The sequence below is a fragment of the Erinaceus europaeus genome, chromosome 12, assembly GCF_950295315.1.
Source record: "Erinaceus europaeus chromosome 12, mEriEur2.1, whole genome shotgun sequence".
In the NCBI taxonomy this organism is placed as follows: domain Eukaryota; kingdom Metazoa; phylum Chordata; class Mammalia; order Eulipotyphla; family Erinaceidae; genus Erinaceus; species Erinaceus europaeus.
In genome coordinates this window covers 87513965-87533874 of record NC_080173.1, presented here as the reverse complement: position 1 = coordinate 87533874, position 19910 = coordinate 87513965, and the positions used below count along the sequence as shown (strand labels likewise).

Genomic DNA, 19910 nt, shown 5'->3' with positions numbered 1-19910 from the left:
CCTTCTCCTTCTCCTTCCCCTTTCCCTTTCCTTTCTTCCTTTCCGTCTCCAGGGTTATCTCTGGGGCTCAGTGCCGGCACTATGAATCCATTGCTTCTGGTGGCTATTTTTTCCATTTTATTGGATAGACAAAGAAATTGAGAGAAGAGGGGGAAGATAGAGAGGAAGAGAGAAAGACAGACACCAGCAGACTTGCTTCGCTGCATGTGAAGCAAACCCCCTACAGGTGGGGAGCCAGGGGCTTGAACCGGGATCCTTACACCAGTTCTTGAGCTTCCTACTGTGTGCATGTAACCTGGTGCACCACCACCCAGCCCTCTCTTTCTTCTTCCTTCCTTCCTTTCTTTTTCTCTTCCTCCATCTTTCTTTCTCTCTCTTTCTCTCTCTCTCTCTTTCTCTCTCTCTCTCTCTCCCTTTCTTTCTCTCTTTCTCTCTTTCTTTCTTTCTCTCTCTTTCTTTCTTTCTTTCTTTCTTTCTTTCCTTCTTTTCTTTCTTTCTTTCTTTCTCTTTCTTTCTCTCTTTCTCTCCTTCTCTCTCTCTTTCTCTCTCTCTCCCTTTCTTTCTCTCTTTCTCTCTCTCTTTCTTTCTTTCTTTCTCTCTCTCTTTCTTTCTTTCTTTCTTTCTTTCTTTCTTTCTTTCTTTCTTTCTTTCTTTCTTTCTTTCACAGTGAAGCTATTTGCAGGTTAAATGTTCCCTCTGAGACCTTGGCCCCAGAAGCTGCCAACCCCACCGCTGACTGAGACTGTGTATGTCTGTGTAAATGTCGGGGGCTGGGGGCATTGAGGAGGTCACACACATCCACAGAACTGCATCTGCAGGGTCTGGGTGAAAGAGAGTCCTTTGTGTCAACAGCAAACCGGGTGGACATGGCCCCCGCCCTATGGTATGCGGCACACCTGTGCCGACTGACTGAGAAGCCGGAGGGGGCGGAGGCTGCGGCCCAGGGCCCTGCACCCTCTGAGGGATCACACCTTCTCCTTTCTTCTCCCTGGAGCCAGTTCTCCATCGCCCCTTTGTTTCGGCTTACACCCACCTCCAAATACCAGGGAGGCTGTGTGTGTGTGTGTGTGTGTGTGTGTGTGTGTGTCAGGGAGAGGGGGATTATCTTAGTCTAAGAGAATTTGTATGGGGTCTAGAGAAAGCGAAAGAAGTGGAAAAGGAGAAGGAAGGAGAAGGACGGAGAGGGGAGAGGCAGCTAGTGTTGCCCCAGGCCCCTCTCTCACCTTTGCAGGCCTTCCTGTGGGTGATGGGCTTGCCCAGGTCTCGGTAGTAGCCCTCCTTGCAGTAGTGGCAGTGGCGGCCTGCAGTGTTGTGGCGGCAGTTGAGACAGACGCCCCCACTCTTGCGCCCCGACAGCTTGTAGAGCTCCATGTTGAAGCGGCAGCGCCTGGCGTGCAGGTTGCAGTTACACGCTGTGGAGAGAGAGAGAGGAGAGGCATCAGGGAATAGAGCCACACCCTCAGGAGCCGGAAGAAGCCTTGTCCCTCTCCCACTTCCTGCCCCGAAACATGGCTGGAGGTCTTTTTCAGAAGCCCTGGCCCCCTCACTCAATCCCTAAGTAGCTCATTGGCTGCGCACGTGCTTCACATGAAGGAGGCCCTGAATTCAATCTCCAGCCCCCCACCTCCCACACAAACTTAACTCTGATAACCTCTGAATGTGACTTTTTTTTTTTTTTTAGAGACAAAGCCTTTAAAGGTGTTACTGAATGGGAGTCGTTGGGCGGTAGCTCAGCACGTTAAGTGCACATGGCGCAAAGCGCAAGGACTGGCATAAGGATCCCGGTTTGAGCCCTCGGCTCCCCACCTGCAGGGGAGTCGCTTCACAGATGGTGAAGCAGGTCTGCAGGTGTTTATCTTTCTCTCCCCCTTTTTGTCTTCCCCTCCTCTCTCCATTTCTCTCTGTCCTATCCAACAACAACAATAACAACAAGGGCAACAAAATGGGGGAAAAATAGCCTCAGGAGCAGTGGATTTGTAGTGCAGGCACCAAGCACCAATGATAACCCTGGAGGCAAAAAAAAAGAGAGACACCAGGCTCTTTCTGTGTGTGTGTGCGCGCGTGCGTGTGTATGCATGTGCACACACGTGTGAAGAAAAGCAAGGCCGTGTGAGGACACAGGGAGAGCGGCATCTACAAGTCAAAGTGAGGCCTAGGGATAAATCAGACCTGCTGACACCTTGACCTGGGACTTTCAGTCTGCAGGACTCTGAAAAATAAATGTCTGTTGGCTAAGTCACCTCGCCTGTCTCCACCAGCAGAACAGAGAACTTTCACCACATCCTTGAAAAGACAAAAATGTGCATGTTTTATCAGTATTCTAAAGAAAAAAAACCCTTTTGGGGGGAGTGCATGGATGCTAGGGGGCTTTCAGGTCTCAGTACAGGATGATGAGAAAGGACCCATGCTGGGGACTGACAGTGTTTTCCAAACACCTATCACAGCGAGATGGGAAACTGCCCAGGTGCTAACAACTGTACTGGGAAACCATTGAATTATCAATAAACAAACAAAACTTTTTCTAACTGTTCAGGAAAACACACATACAATTTTAATTTGCAGGTCTCCAACAGTAAGGTTGGATATTTCTCTACGTGTTTGTTTTTCTATTCATAGTCCTTTAGTATGTAAATTTGTTCATTCTATTAGCCCAGTGTTCAAATAAGGTTGCTTTGAGTTTGTCTTTTTCTTTAAAACAAAATCTAGAGCTCTCACATATGATGGACAATCATTTGCTTTTTTTTTTTCCCTACACTACAAGCTGCAAATATTTTACCAGTTCCTTATTTTTGTGATTAAAAAGTGGTGGGGCTGGGCGGTAGTGCACCGAGTAAGTGCACATAGTTCGAGGACCTGCAAAAGGATGCAGGTTTGAGACCCCTGGCTCCCCAACTGCAGGGGCGGGGGGTGAGGGGTGGGAGTGTCACTTCACAGGCAGTGAAGCAGGTCTACAGGTGTCTATCTTTCTCTTCCCCTCTCCTGATTTCTCTCTGTCCTAACCAGTAAAAAATGGAAAAACTGGCCTCCAGGAGCAGTGGATTCGTAGTGCTGTTTGCCCTTTTAAAGTTTTCTCTCTGGTGTTCTGCTAAGTTTCTTTTAAATGTTCAAGCCATCTCCTAAATCACACCCCCATCAGTCACTCAATTTACCATGTAAAGTAGAGGTAGCTTTGGGGTTTAGAGAAAGTGTTGCTTATGGACTTTGGGGGGGCTGATAGGGGTGCAAAAGACTCAGCTCATCCTTGAAGTAGAAAAGCTGCTAGAAGGCAGCCAGAGAATGAAGCCTGAGAGTCTCCCCAGGTGTCAGTCAACACCTCCAGCCCTTGGGGCTGAGCTCAACTGTGTGGCCAGCATAGAGGAGCCTCACACATACACACCTGTCTTTGGACACACTCAGTCAGGTGGAGGGTGGGACACTCAGAGAGGATAAGGGACCATCTCAGGGGCACTAAACTAGTAAGATGCGAAGTTGGGACTAGAACGCAGGTCTTCTGGCTGCTGACAAAGCCCCAAAGGCAAAGCCCCACATCACTAAATGGAACTTGCTGAGACTAGATGCATCTGGGCATCTGGATCTTTCTGCCTAAGTTAGAAAGCACCAGTGGTAGCACACTATTGGGGATCTACAAGGCCCCCCTGTAAAGTTTTCACTTCCTCTGACCCTTCTTGCATCTCAAAAGGCCACACTAGTAGCAGCATCTTGTGGTCCAGCTTGGAGACAAATGCTAATCTTGTGTCCTCTGTAAAAACCATCCTAAATTCAGAAGGCTAGAAGTGGACCTACCCTATGACCCTACAATTCTTCTTTTGGGGATATATTCTAAGGAACCAAATATACCTAGCAAAAAAGATCTGTGTATAACTATGTTCATAGTAGCACAATTTGTTATTTTAAAAATATTTTTAAATATTTATTTATTTCCTTTTGTTGCCATTGTTGTTTTATTGTTGTAGTTATTATTGTTGTTATTGGTGTCATCATTGTTGGATAGGACAGAGAGAAATGGAGAGAGGTGGGGAAGACAGAGAGGGGGAGAGAAAGACAGACACCTGCAGACCTGCTTCACCTCTTGTGAAGCAACTCCCCTGCAGGTCCCCACCTTTGAGCTGGGGGCTCAAAAGAGGATCCTTACTCCAGTCCTTGCACTTTGTGCCACATGTGCTTAACCCGCTGCACTACCGTCCAACTCCCAACAGCACAATTTGTAATAGCAAAACCTGGAAGCAACCCAGGTGTCCAACAACAGATGATTGGCTGAGTAAGTTGTGGTCTATATACACAATGGAATACTACTCAGCTATTAAATACGGTGAATTCACCTTCTTTACCCCATCTTGGATGGAGCTTGAAGAAATCATGTTAAGTGAGATAAGTCAGAAACAGAAGGATCTATATGACAGAAGTTGAAAAACAAGATCAGAAGAGAAAATACAAAGCAAAATGTGAACTGGAGTTGGTGTATTGCACCAAAGTAAAAGACTCCGGGGTGGGTGGAAGGGAGAGTTCTGGTCCTGGAACAGGATGGCAGAGGACCTAGTGGGAGTTGTATTGTTGTGTGGAAAACTGAGAAATGTTATGCATGTACAAACTATTGTATTTACAATCGACTGTAAAACATTAATCCCCCAATAATGAAATTAAAACAAAAATGGTGAATTTACCTTCTTCACCCCATCTTGGATGGAGCTTGAAGGAATCATGTTAAGTGAGATAAGTCAGAAACAAAAAAGTTGAATATGGGATGATCTCACTCACAAACAGAAGTTGAAAAACAAGATCAGAAGCAGAACTTGAACTGGAGTTGGTGCATTGCACCAAAGAAAAAGACTCTGGGGTGGGGGGAGGGTTCCGGTCCTGGCACAGGATGGCAGAGGACCTAATGGGGGTTGAATTGTTATGTGGAAAACTGAGAAATGTTACACATTCACAAACTACTATATTTTACTGTTCACTATAAACCATTAATCCCCCCAATAAAGAAATTAAGCAAAAAACAGAAAAACCATTCTCACTGTCCCTCATTCTCTGGTCCCCGCCTGGGAGCTCAGAACCCACTCTTTCCCAGCCCAAGAGGGACCTAGATTTGGACTCTCTCTCTCCCACATGCACCTTACACCAACAAAAGGTTCTTCCCAAACAACTGGCCACACGAAAGAAAGCTCAGAGGCCAAACATCAAAAGACCAGGGTTCCTTTCTCCCCCTCCTCTTGAAGCTGTCAGGGGACATCAAGTGACAACTGCCCATGCTCGGGCTTCTGCAAAGTATTTTACAGCTTGTTTTCTTTTCTTTTTGTTTTATTTTCTCTGCACAAATGGAAAAATGCATCAGGCAAAGGGCTCACATCTGGACCCTTTGACTCCATGCAGAGATGTCACCCAACTCCCCGCCCATAACCAGCCTCTTCCTTAGAGGGACATCTTAATCCCTCGCACCTTCCTGTTTATCTGCAGCTTCTCCCGCAGGAAAAAATATTGGGTATGAGTTTCATTATCAGATTTCAAGGCAGAAAGGAAAAAGCAGCTTTGTGAGCATGGCAGGGAGAGGTCAACCCAGGGGGGAGAAAGAGGGTGGACAGCTGAGCAGCTTTGGGGAACCTGTAAGAGCGGGGGGGTGTCCTGTAAGGTGCTTTGTCCTGTTCAGGGGACACCCAATCACCTAGAGAGTGATGCCCTGGTTTAATCCCAAACTCTGTGCCTTCTGGCGTCTACATGGAGGTGACCCAGGGCACATCACATGGGATGGCATTTCAGACCTAAGAGTATAAAAGATGGGCATGAGGGAAGAGGAGAAACCCCCTCAGTCAGAATCCTGGCTGCAACTGAACATCCCAGATAACCAGTTCACATATGCACCATCCACAGGGGTAGGGGCCCCCGAGATGACGGCTCATTTTCCTCTCCCAATAACAGATCCTCTGAAGTTCTAGTTTCAAGTGTTCCTGCCCTCACTATTCCTTAGGTATTTCTAGTCCTGCCCAGCCCTTCTTTGTCCCTTGCCAGTTCAAATCCGACACATGTGTAGGGCACTCTTGCTCTGCGCCCGTTCTGTGCCACCATCCAGGAGGGAGACAAACATAGGGTGTGTACTCTCAGCTGTCCAGGGCTCCCCTGATGGAGGCAAGAGGCAGACAAGTGCTTTCGGAAACAAGCTCTAGGATAAATGGGATAAAGGCTCTCTTCAGCTGTGCTGGTTCCTAGTGGACAGGGTGGCGTTTAAAAAAAAATGAGTGAGAAGGAAGGATAAAGCTTGTGGAAATGAACAAGTAAAAGAAAATATGGATGGGGGAAGTCGGGCGGTGGCGCAGCAGGTTAAGCACACGTGTCGCAAAGCACAAGGACCAGCGTAAGGATCCTGGTTCGAGCCCCCGGCTCCCCACCTGCAGGGGAGTCACTTCACAAGTGGTAAAGCAGGTCAGCAGGTGTCTGTCTTTATCTCCTCCTTTCTGTCTTCCGCTCCTCTCTCCATTTCTCTCTGTCCTATCCAACAACATCAATAACCACAACAATGTTAAACAACAATGACCACAAAAGGGAAAATTAAAAAAAAAAAAAAAAAGAAAAGAAAGTATGGATGGATGGCAGATGGATGCATGGAGGCATGGGTCATGGATGCTGGGTGGACATATGCAAGGATGCATGATGGATGGATAGATGGATGGACAGATGGATGATGGATATGTGCAGGGATGGATGGAAGTGTGGTGTGTGGGTAGGGGATAGGTAGTTAAGAAGCAGTACAGATGAAGGTTCTGGAGCCTTCCTGTATGGCACACCGACAAGACACAACACGCGGCATTCCTTTAACTGTTGGCTTGGACTAACACTTGACTTGCTTCTTTACGTCATTGATCTGGTGGCTGTCTGCCTGAGTAGGTGGCAGTGCTTTAAGGCAAAGAGTCCACCTCTAAGATGCCCAGCATTCCTCCTAGATCCTAGGCACACAAGAAGGATGAACTTCTGTCTTCACTGGCTTGAAGGATTTAGGATCCAGGTGTTGGTCCTCTCCTGAAAGACCCTGAAGTATTCCCATCCCATCGGGGCTATTCCAAGGCCCTGAAAGACACCAACGGATGTAGCTAAGCCTGCAGTTTTAGGGTCTCTGACCCTGGATCTCTCAAACCTCCAAACTGAGAAGCTCTGTCAGTGGAACAGAAAGGCATTTTGGTCACAGGTCTGTGCTGCTGCATCCAGGGGTCCCCCTCTGACTCCCCTAACACACAGCAGCGTCCACCGCAATGTTCTTCCCTCCCATTCAAAGCGTTCCTTTGAGAAGGTTTTCCCATGTAACTCTTCTTGTGTAACAATTACCAGGGGACTCTGGAATTGTATCTGCAGCTCAACAGTCCTCGATAACTGGTCTACATATGTACCATCCACAGACAGACTGATGGCATCGTAGACAAGAACCCAGTCAGTCCCCAGCCCCGGGCTGCCTGTACACAGGGAAGAAATGTGGCCCTCAGCCCGGCCACAGTTAGCAACACAATTCCATGTGTCCAGACCCACAGGGGCAGGCTGGGACATGATGGACACATGCGGTACTGAGACAGATGCTGCCGTTGCCCTCCAAAGTTTCTCTGCTAACTTTGTCTGTGGCTGCTGGCTAAGGACCATGAAACACCTATTCACCACACACAATGTGCTCATAATCTTCCATGGGGTGGAGGTGGACAGCTTAGAGCAGTGGTTCTCAACTGGGGGTGATTTGGGCCCCTCGGTAGACATTTTACAGTGTCTGCAAATACTCTGGTTGTCACGCTGGAGGCAGGAGGTACCGCTAGCTTGTAGGGTCTAGAATCAAGGGGAGCTGACAAACACCCTTCAGTGCCCAGAACAGCAGTGCTCCCACCCAAGATGCCCACCCCCATGGTGGGTGAGCTTTTACCCTCTCGGTCTGCTAAAATACTGTTCTCTAAGAGCAAATGGAAGCTTCGAATGATGCCCATGGTTGAGAGAAATTCCCTTTAAAAGGACCAAGCGCTGTAGGGGTACAAGGCCTAGAGTTCTATGCCGAACGGAACCCCACCCTCAGCGGGCTTCGCTCTCAGGAGGGAGAGGGACAGCCAGTGGTCCAGCACACCAGAGAGCCAGAAACTTCCAACTCTGCAGAGAGGGTCAGGGACTGATGGAGGCCATCGTGACGATGCAGGGGAAAGAAATGCTGAGAGGAGCCTCAGAACAACCACCTGAACGGTCTCACCAGCGTTGCTCCGACTGTTCACATTCACTGCCCATCCCCAGGCATCCTGTTCAAACACAGAGGTGGCTTCAGACAGCCCAGAATGGGGGGGGGGGGGTTTAGTTCAGTTTTCAGCTTTTGACAGTCTGGACAGTCACTGCTTGCCACACTCCTGGCTCCTGCCAGCACCTGGGACGCTCTGAGCTGACTCCCTTTGGGAAGGGGCTGAGGCAGGACTGGTCCAAGCAGTTCTGGTGTCTGGGCCCTTCTGAGTTTACAGGCAAACTGGGCATGAGCCAAATGAGCTTATATAGACACATTTGCAAAACAAAGCCCGGGCTTGGATCAGGCGACTGTAGTTACTTGTGAATTTATTCAGCGGGTATGTACTGAGCACCTACTACATCCCTGGCACCAGGCCAGGTGAACAGAATAGCCAAGGTTCCCCTACCTGCCGCCCTTACAGAGCCTTCGCAGGTAGTTGGTGGGATACAAGTCTGAAGAATGCTGTGCTCCGTCTCCTCCTACAGAGGTCTACGCTGCGTAGCACAAAACATGAGGCTTAAAGCGTGTCAACAAAGATTCGTGGACGGGTTAGGTAGACAGGGCAGCCACCAGGGGATGAGAAGTATCACGTGGAAAAGAAGTCTGGTTTCAGGCAAGGTTCTGGGGTTTGCAATCAGTTGGGGTGCTTTGTGTCCCTTTTGATTAAACAGATAAACAAAGGCTGTTGAAAACCATCATCTAGACACAGTCAGGAGACCTGGGCAACTCAGACATAAATGGAAGGAGAGGATTCATACTGGATCTGACAGAGACCAGGAGAGGTGAGGGTGCTCTGTGAGGTCCTTCACCATCCCAGGGGATGTGTGGGGGGAGAATACGGTACCTCAAGACAGGAGATGGGGTGGGGGAGGTGATTGGTGACATGCCCAATGGAACCTACTTGTGCAAGACTGCTTATTCGTTTCTTCATTCAGCAAATATGAGCAGAGTCCTGGTACCACCTGGGACTCTGTGTGGGACAGCACAGCTGCTGTAGAGTGGTCACTTCTGTACAAAGCTGGGTGGGTCAAGTCCACAGGGTTGCTCCTCCAAGCACAGACCCCAGAAATTTCTGCCTCTGAAGGCTGTAGGTGGGGTGTGAAGTTTGCTCTGCTAACTAGCTCCCAAGTGAGGCTGTCACTGCCCATTCGACAGTCATACTTGGAGTGAGACCAACCAGGATCCTGGGCAAAGCATTAAGACCACCTCCAGATAACTAAGATCTGAAGGGATGGGGACCTTCAGCAGTGGTGCAGCCTCAGAAGAGGAGCAGCTCAAAGGCCTCGTACCCACCTGTGTCTTCCAAGAAGGAGAAGGTGTGGCGGGGTATTGGTCTTAAGACGCCATTCTGAGGGAGAAAACGTTGTCCACTTTGGAGGCCAATGGGGACCTTGGAGATGGGGAGGGGCTGAGGCAATGGCAGGTTCCTACAGGAAGCTGCCCACTGAGCTCTCTCCAAGTCTTTTTGGGAGATAGGAGGCCTAGAAGAGCCACAACCATTATCTGCCATGCCACCCCCCACCACCCCTGCACTACCACACCCAAGCTCCAATGTGAAAACAAAATCTTTGACCCCCAGACCTGTTCTTTATCTCTGCTATCAGAAACAGAATCCACCACAAGAGGTGGATCAAGGGGGTAGGAAAAAAAAAAGAAAGAAGAAAAAGAAGGAGAAAAAAACCACCAAGGAATCATTTTCTAAACCCAGTCACTGGTGTCAGTCAAGGAAGCCCCCAGTTCCCAGCAGGCCCAAGACTGGCTTTAGATGGTTTCTGATAAAGTCCCTGGAGATAAGTGGCCTGTGTTTGTGGAGGGCTTAGAGAGCTTTAGCCAAGTCTGCACACAAAAAGACTTTCTGTCAACAGTCCTTCAGGCCACTAATAGGGCTGAGCAAACACTAAAGAAACAAGCTCTTCACACCTGTGCCGGCTTGGGACAGGTCTGATCCCTTTGTTAAGATGTCAGACCAAAGAGTCCTAGGAGCTGAGCCCCCACCCAGCCAGACTCTCTCGGACTTCTGGAGGAGGGCAGGGGGGCAGGGGATGAATCCCAGCTCCCAAGGGTCAATCTTTTCCCAAGCAGAAAGGTGAACTCCAACCCAGCGACACACCAGTGGCCCAGGATGGTCCCTGTGAGCTGAACGCTGGAGGAGGGACAAGGTAGGGTATTCTGTAGGGCTGGCATTGAGGCCCCTGGGAGGGTCAAAGGTACCAAGCCCAGCGCCCCTGCTGCCCTCCCCACCTGCCCCCCTCCCCCAATCGCAGCCAAGGTCTGTCAGCTGGCACTTTCTCTGCCATGTGGGGCGACTAGGCCCTCCCCAGTTGACTATGCAGGAAAGGCCATGCCCCCCAGTCGTCATTTTTTCCACTGCCTCCTCCCCCCTCTGTAAACATCTTAGCCTTTTCTTTCCCCTGCCCTTTTCTGGCTGTTGTGCCTCTCCTGGAGGCTTTGAAATGATCCCCTCCTTCCTAACTAACGTCTCCCAGGCCTTCTGCTGCTGATCAGAAGCAACTCCAGCTCCTGCTACACAACTCCAGCTCCTGCTACACAAACATGCCCCAGTGGGCAGGGCTCTGCTCTATGGAGGAAATGCCGGGGAGGCTTTGGGAAGGCCTGAGCCGTCATCAATTCTTTGTCTGCAGTGTTCCTCAGATCCTCCCACTGGAACCCCTTCCAGAACCTCACCCCAGGCAGCCCTTCATTTCCCTCTAGGACTCAAGCCCTGGCCCCCTGTGTGGCACTTGCAACTCCAAACAGCCATTCCTCCCCTCGTTAAACACTCTTTGCACCTTGGCACTACCCCGTTCTGGAACCTACCATGGCTGCCCACTGATGACAAGATGCAAACTCTTTTGCACTTGAGGGTGTTGGTTTCAAAGCAGAGGTCAGCCTACTAGGGCTCTGGCTGCTGCCTTAGAACGAGAATTGGTATGTACAGCCCCATCCCAGCCCCATCCACACCCAAGATGAGCCAAATAGGGAAAGAGGATGCTGTCCTAGGGGGTGGCGAGGGGATTTCGAAGAAGCTGGTTTCTGATTTCCAAGTTGTTCCTAGTTTATCTTCTCGTCTTGAAGAGACAAGAAAAAAAAAAAAAATGAGGCCCTGACAGTCAAAGCGGCTTTGCCAAGGACCTGGAACAAGTTAGGGAGCACTCCTAATCCTGGACTTTTTCCAGACCTCCGGCAAGGGTGCGACAGCCACAGGCAGAAAGATCCTTGACAAACCCCCAGCTGTTCACTCCCGAAGCCCAGGGACTTCCAGTGTAGCGGGGACTATCTCAGCATCCTCTGCCACTCTGGCTGCCCTGAAGGCCCGTTGCCTTGCATCTTGTCCTTCCAGCCCAAATGCCAATCCAGCCACACAGGGACTTCCTTCCCTGCCCAACTACCCAGAGGCACAGCACCCAGTCCCTGTGGTTTATTACATGGAGGGCTGATCTGTCAGCTCTGCAGCCAAGCCCGGCCTGTGGCTCCCCAGAGTCCCTTCCCATCTGCAATGGGTCTCCTCGCAGGAGTCTGGCAAGGGACTCCAAGCAGCAGGGGGATAGGCTGGTGGAGAAGGAAGTTTAATGATTTGCAGTTGATTCTGTTCCCTTAACAGCAGACAGTTAACTATGCAGTTCCCAGGACACCTTTCTTTCTCTCTTCACCACCATCCCACAGGCTGTGTTCCTCTCTGTTTGATCAGTCACTTAATTTGAATCATATAGTTAACTATACACCCCAGAGACCAGCCCCAACTGCCCCAGGGTTGTGACCCAGCATACAGGTGTATGTGTGCCCAAGAGAGCTAGGCTCCTATCTGTGATTGGTTAAAGGCTAGAACCGCAGTCCCCATGGACCACTCTAGGTCATCACTAGTGTGCTTGCTGCTTTTCCTAATTCACTCTCCAATTAGGGGTGCCAGATTAGGCAAATAAAAATACAGACAGGGCTACAGAGATAGCTTCATGGTTACGCAAAAAGCTTTCATGCCTGAGGCTCCGAGGCCCTAAATTCAATCTGCAGTACCACCAGTGCTCTGATGTCACTGTCTCCCATTAAAAATTAAATAAATGAGATATAAATAAAATAAAATAAAAAGTGGGCAGGGCAGTGGTACGCCAAGTAGAGTGCACATGTGGAGAGGAAGCTTCACGAGCAGTGAAGCAGTGCTGCAGGTCTCTCTCTCTCTCTCCCCTTCTCTATCCTCCCCCTTCCCTCTTGATTTCTCACCATCTGCCTTTATGCAATAAATAAATATATGAGAAATTAAAAGAAGAAACTGTAAAAGAAAGAACAAAAGAGAGGAAGGGAGGGAGGGAGGGAGGGAGGGAGGGAGGGAGACATCAGGCATCCAGTGAAGTTGGAATTTTCAACAAATACTCTTTGGTGAAAACAAGCCCCATGTGCTATCTGACAAGCCCTTGCCCAACACCTTCCAGGCTCCAGACCCCAGTCAGACTTCTGCTTTGCCTAAGACATGAGGTTTCACACAATAATGCTTATCAAAATGATGTTCTCAGCAGCCACAAGCCCCAGAAGATGGAAAGAGAGTCCCTCAACTCAACAGGAAAACACCTATTCAGGCTTTTCTGAGTCCCTAGGACTGTCTGACTGTTCAGTTCCTATTTGGTCAGGGCCAGCTGTCCTTCCTTAATCACCACCCCCTTCCTCCATCGGCTAAATGAGAACAGAAATCCCATGTGTAAGACTACAAGGAGATACAAGAAAAGTGGGGAGGGGAGGGAACCCTGTCAGATGAGTCAAAAAGTGGTCTGACTATGGGAATATCTTGGCGCCTTGTAGCCAGACTTGCAAAGGGCCTGCCATGCCCTAATTTCACAAGCAACCCCTTCTCACCCCCTCACTCCCCGCCCAAGGGTCACTGCTACTCGAGGAGAAACAGGAGGAATAAGGAAGGCCATTATGCTCTGAGTGATTCAAACTCTGTACCCTTCCCTAGGAGGGCTGTTTTCAGTGGTTTGGGAAACAGACAGTCAAGTGGATAAAGCATTGGACTCTCAAGCATGAGGTCCTGAGTTCAATCTCCCACAGTACATGTACCAAAGTGATGTCTGGTTCTTTCTCTCTCTCCTCCTATCTTTCTCATCAATAAATAATTAAAATATTTATTTTCTTAAATTTCTTATTTGTTTATTATTGGATAGAGACAGAGAGAAATTGAGAGGGGAGGAGGAGCTAGAGAGGAAAAGAAACAGAGAGACACCTGCAGACTTGTTTCACCACTCGTGAAGTTTTCCCCCTGCAGGTGGGAACTTGAGGCTGGAACCCAGGTCCTTGTGCACTGTAACATGTGCACTCAAACAGGAGCTCCACCACCCGGCCCCAATAAATAAAATCTAAAAAAATAAACAAATAACAACAACAACAGAAGGGCCATTTTCAATCAAGACATGCTCAATGATAGAACTGATTAAACTCTGAACCCCAGTTCTGAATTCAGTTATTTTCATCAACCTAGTAAGTGAATGTATTTAAACATCAGTTAAGTGCTTATAGGATTACAATGAAAGACTTGAGCTAAGCATCATGTCACTGCAGAAAATAGGAGACTTAGTAGAGAATTCAGGGAGGGACAGGAAATGGCAGATTCTAACTGGCCTGAAATGAAATGCACCCACCCCCCACCTTCCTACCAGAGATTATGAGTCTGATGTTCCAGGAGGCACTCCGCTGAGAGGAACACAATGCAGGAGATTCTAGTCCTGGGGAAGGTGAACTAGACTGATAAAGCCCTTCCAACTCAAACAGCCTCAGTGGAGACTGCTCTCCATGTCTAGGCTGGAAGATCCTTGTGTTTGGGGGTAAAAGGAGAACAGCATTTGCCCCCTCACCCCACCCCATCCCAGTTCTAAAAGATCCCTCACACATTTTTTTCAGCAAAGAATTGAAGGGAGAGCATGATTATCAAGTTTATTACACTTTTTATTAGAAAACATTCACAAGTTAGGGCATTCACAAGTTAGAGAGAGAGAGGTGGAGACTTACACTGTGGTGGTCACATGGTGATCTGAGCAGAGAGAGAGAGACCCCCAAAAGCTCAAAGGTTAAGCCTTTTAAAACCAAAGCCCCATCTCCCCCTTTCTAGGCCACACCTGTAACCACTCCTATTTCTGGATAGTACCTTCTCTCTCAACACTTCCACATTCAAAGCCACGACTGACCTACTGACATTCTCAGACATGAGTTAATTAGTGTGATCTTGCTGACTACAAGTGACTCTCAGTCCTCCCTCCAGGTCAGGACTGCGTATGGAAAGGAGACAGATGAACCTTTCCACTGGGTATTTGTTTGGGGAGAGAGTGAATCCAAATGGACCTTTGAGAACAATCTCCTAAATTACAGGCTGCAGTTAGCAATCTGGGACCATGTTCTTCTCTTCATGGCCCTGCAGCTGAGCATCTTCTTAAAAAGGCCTTGTGATCAAGGAGAGCCAATGGACAGCAGTAATTTAGGTAAAATTCCAGGCAGTCTTGGGAGGGGGAGGGTTCCACACATTTGGGGGGGGCAGAGTGGAGTGGTGCTATGTGGAAATGGACGCACACCCCTTTATGCATTTGGCATCTCTGTGTCATGTTAACACCAGCAGGTTATTAAATATTTTGAATATCTTCTCTGGATTGAGGTCTGATAAACTTGAGGTTAGTGACTTGTTGAAACTTCTAGGCTAGAACCACACAACGAACAGAAACTTAAAGGAAAGAGAGGGGGCCCTGTGCTATGACAGTTCACCCCCCTTCTCTGCATTTCTTTAAGCACCCAAAGTATGGTCAAACTCCTAGGCTAAACTAACTGTCAGAGATCTCACTGCATTGCTCTGCTCAGGGGCCCAGGATGCTTCTGATGGCCCATAGGGTCTCCAACTTTGCTAACTAGAAGACTGCAACAAGCAGGATGTGACCTAATGCTCCCAAGATATGAATAGAAAAGGCTGGCCCCTCCTTGAGGCCTCATCTCCAAAGGAACAGGAATGTCTGCACTAGAGTTTTGATGTGTCCTAAAGGTGTGAGGGACTTGTATAAAAAAAAAGGGACTCTGCAGAGGTCCCAAGTTCAGTCCCTGGCACCACCATAAGCCAGAGCTGAGCAGTACTCCAATTACAAGGGGGTGGGGGGTGGGGAGACTGAGGATGAGGCAAGTAATGGAAGGGAGTGGAAGGCAGGAGATGGGAGGCAATGACAGTCCTCAAAGATTGAGCCGCTCACACCTGGCTAAGCTGGTTCACTTGAGCCCCCACAATGGTGGCCAGTGACTCACCTGGAGTCATCCCTATATGCAGACACAGACCACATCCAGAATTGGCAAAATCTCCTCTTGAGGCATGGCCTGCTGAGAACTCCAACTTGAACCTTAGTGAGCAGTTTCCCCCTCACCGTGCCTCAGTTTCTCCATCCTTAATGGTATGTGCCATCCCTCCTAAGCACAGCATGGCGTTAAGAAAGGATGTGCATGACAGCAAAAGACACCACTACCCAAACCAAGAGACCCCTCACAGAATGGGAGAAGATCTTACATGCCATACATCAGACAAGAGGCTGATAACCAGAATGTATAAAGAGCCTGCCAAACTCAACAACAAGAAAACAAATAACCCCATCCAAAAATGGGGAGAGGACATGGACAGAATATTTACCACAGAAGAGATCCAAAAGGCCGAGAAACACATGAAAAAAATGCTCCAAGTCTTTGATTGTCAGTGAAATGCAAATAAAAACAACAATGAGATACCACTTCACTCCTGTGAGAATGTCATACATCAGAAAAGGTAACAGCAGCAAATGCTGGAGAGGGTGGGGGTCAAAGGAACCCTCCTGCACTGCTGGTGGGAATGTAAATTGGTCCAACCTCTGTGGAGAACAGTCTGGAGAACTCTCAGAAGGCTAGAAATGGACCTAACTGATGATCCTGCAATTCCTCCCCTGGGGATATATTCTAAGGAACCCAAAAAACCCATCCAAAAATATCTGTGTACACAAATGTTCTTAGCATCATAATTTGTAATAGCCAAAACCTGGAAGCAACCCAGGTGTCCAACAACAGATGAGTGGCTGAGCAAGTTGTGGTATATATACACAATGGAATACTACTCAGCTATGAAAAATGGTGACTAAATGGCGTAAAGTGCAAGGACCAGAATAAGGATCCCAGTTTGAGCCCCCGGCTCCTCACCTGCAGGGGAGTCGCTTCACAAGCGGTGAAGCAGGTCTGCAGGTGTCTATCTTTCTCTCCCCCTCTGTCTTCCCCTCCTCTCTCCATTTCTCTCTGTCCTATCCAACAATGATGACAGCAACAGCAACAGCAACAGAAACAATAACTACAACAATAAAAAACAAGGGCAACAAAAGAGAAAATAAATAAATTTTAAAAATGGTGACTTTGCCATTTTCAGCCGATCTTGGATGGACCTTGAAAAATTCATGTTAAGTGAAATAAGTCAGAAACAGAAGGATGAATATGGGATGATCTCACTCTCAGGCAGAAGTTGAAAAACAAGATCAGAAGAGAAAACACAAGTAGAACCTGAACTGGAATTGGTGTATTGCACCAAAGTAAAAGACTCTGGGGAGCAGGGGGGGGGGGGGGAGAGTACAGGTCCAAGAAGGATGACAGAGGACCTGGTGGGGGTTGTTTTGTTATATGGAAAACTGAGAACTGTTATGCATGTACAAACTATTGTATTTACTGTCAAATGTAAAACATTAATTCCCCAATAAAGAAATAAAAAAAAAGATGTGCATGAATGAGGCAGAGGTGTCTTGAAGGATCTCCCAGCTCAGGATAGTTTAAACTGCCCCACTAGACATTTCAGAAACACAACCCCTCACCCAGCTTCCTCTCCACAGGAGGTATGGCTGGAAAACTCATTTGTTCTCCAATACCCTACACTGTCCAAGTTTACCTTCATCTCACCAAAGGAAGCCATAAAATACAAAAGACCCAGGGGCTGATTCTATTTATTCTGTCCACCCACATATAATCTCACCCACAGCGGAGTGAGGAAGGCCCATCAAGCCCATTGTACTGATGAGGGAGAAGAGGCCGCTAAGCTAACACAGCTCACAGGGTGACTGGAACTAGAACCCTGCTGGGCACTGGCTGGGCCCCCACCTTTTTCAGCTGAAAAAGGGGGTTTAAACCTCACAACCCCCCCCCCTCACCCTCCCCCCCAGACCTCCACTGGTGGTGGCTTGGTTGGTTTTTGTAACCAGAACTATTTAGGGCACTAGCTGGGCTGGGTAGGGATGATTTGATGACTATAGTTCCCCTCAGGTGAAAGTCTTCGGAAATGTTTTTTCTTGCCCTAAAATTAGGGGGTTTAGGAATCAGACAGGTTCCTTGTACAAGTAGTGGATGGGGTGGGGAGAACCCGTATGTGAACGCCCCACATTTCTTGGCCCGATGCTACTAGCTGCTTTGGATTTGGCTAATTCCCCGGGCGTCCTCTGTAATTCCACAGTAATGTGGCTTTAATTGTCCCCAAAGCGGGCCATTCTTCCTTTATTGTGCAGTAAATTTCCCTCCAGAGTTCAGATTTCATGTGTCTGCCCAGCTGGGGAGGCGGGAGCCAGCGGTCTCAGGGGGAGGCACAGCTGTCCTCGGCCCCCATGGCCTCTGGTCCTGGCAGCCCAGTGGTCCTTCTCCTTGCACCTCAGCCCTGAGCACAGAGATGGAGCAGGGGCAGCAGAAAGGATCCCACAGGCGCAGGGCCACAGGGAAAGAGGCTGGGACACTGGTCTGTAGTTCTGTCTGGAAAACAAATTAACTTAACAAATGCAAACAAGCTGCAGCAGCAGCAGGATTCACTAGGCCTGGTGGGGACAGAGTTTCACCCTTGACAGCAAATGCCACTGAGGCAGGAGAGCCAGACACCAAGAGAGGGCAAGAACCTTCCACCTGAGTGACCCAGGTCAGGCCCCTGACCTCTCCAGCACTGCTCTGCCTGTCTGCAAAGGAAGAGTAATTACCAGCACCCTCTTATCAGATGAGATAAGGCTCCAAGAAGCTTCCTGGAGCTGGAGGCTGGGTTCAAACCCTGTCTGCCACACACATGAACACAAAGCACTTGACCTTGGGCATGTTTGCTAACCTCTCCCCATGCCTCAGTTTCTTTTTCTGAGAACGAGGGCCATAAGGGGTCCCACCTGTTAACAGCAGCTAACACAGGGCAACAACTGTAACGGAAGTGACAATTTACCAAGTTACCATGGGGAGCAGAGCTCCAAGCAGTCAGGGACCCGAAACAATGACAGAGTCTAGGACTGAGGGTGGGGGGTGGGGGTGGGGGGGTTCTTCATGGGAAAACAGACACAAACACCCAGAGAAATCTGCTTGGGACACAGCCAGGAGAATTTCACCAGCAGGGGTCACCTCAGGGGTGAGCCAGGGCCACAGCCTTGAGAAGTCAGGTGGGGTCATTTCTGATGACCTCACAATCTAGGATATGGCTCGTCTCAGGTCTGTGCCTGACATGGTCTGTGCCCATCCACCTTTTGCAGAGCCTAAACCGTCTGCAGCAAAATCAAGGACAACAGGTAAGGAAAAACGATGTCTGAGCAGCCAAACCTGCAGTCACCAGTTTTCCCTCATCTACCGCGATGGCCTTGAGCCCCAAAGGCCCTTGCTCTAGGCTTCCTTGCTCTTCACTGGCACAGAATTCTCACACAGCAGGAAATGAGGAATTGAAGATAGTTAGTGAAACAGGAGATAGAACAAGAGCAGCAAGAACCAAAAGCATCAGGTGGAGAGAGAGAGAGAGAGAATATCTGTGTGTGGCTGGTTGAGGTCTGTGGGGCAGCAGAAAAGGGGCAAGTTGCCCCACAGACTTCAACCAGCTTCCATGCAGGGAAATAAAAACACTGGCTTTTATTTTTATTTTTTTTAAAGATTTCTTAATATTTATTTATTTAATCCCTTTTCTTGCCCAGGTTGTTTTTTTTTTATTATTGTAGTTATTATTGTTGTTGTCGTCGTTGTTGGATAGGACAGAGAGAAACGGAGAGAGGAGGGGAAGACAGAGAGGGGGAGAGAAAGATAGACACCTGCAGACCTGCTTCACCACCTGTGAAGCAACTCCCCTGCAAGTGGGGAGCCAGGGGCTCTAATCAGGATCCTTCCGCAGGTCCTTGCACTTTGTGCCACGTGCGCTTAACCCACTGCGCTACCGCCCGACTCCCTGGTTTTTATTTTTTATAGGGAACTGGAGCTGGTGGCGCTGCCAGCTTTCAGACGCGACCCTGCAGCTCCCTCACACTCCAGTGGAGGAAGGAAGCCCTTCTTCCTCTCCTCAGCTTCCAGGACCCTCTGGCCTCCATCTTCTCAGGCTCATGTCTCCATCTTTTACAACCTCCAGGCCACTCTAGTCCCTCTCTGCCTCTCACCCTGGGGCCGTCCGGGTGTATCCCAGCATCCCTTTGGATAATTAAGCCAATACCTAGGAGGTCTGTGACCTTCTAGTCTCTCTTTTACACCCACCCAGATATCCAGTCCTGGAGAAACTCACACCTCAGAGGAGATGGAAACTTCCCCACATCCTTGACCACCAGCGAACCCCACCTCCCATGGCTGCATCACCTTCAAGTCTCAGCTCAGCTGTCTCAGTAAGGCCTCCCTGTCTCACACTCCCTTTCCCAGCCCTCCCATTCGCCTCTCCTCTGCTTTGGTTTTATCTCATAGCAAACACACA

At 48.9% G+C, this 19910-nt stretch overlaps 1 protein-coding gene across 3 annotated transcripts in view; it reads right to left on the bottom strand.

The window, feature by feature from the left end:
- NTN1 (netrin 1) overlaps window positions 1–19910 on the bottom strand; it is a 223171-nt gene that overhangs the window by 92680 nt on the left and 110581 nt on the right. For all 3 annotated transcript variants that reach the window (XM_060204420.1, XM_060204418.1, XM_060204419.1), the window contains one exon: window positions 1224–1412. In XM_060204420.1, the coding sequence (XP_060060403.1) occupies window positions 1224–1412 (189 nt within the window). The remainder of the gene's footprint in view (window positions 1–1223; window positions 1413–19910) is intronic.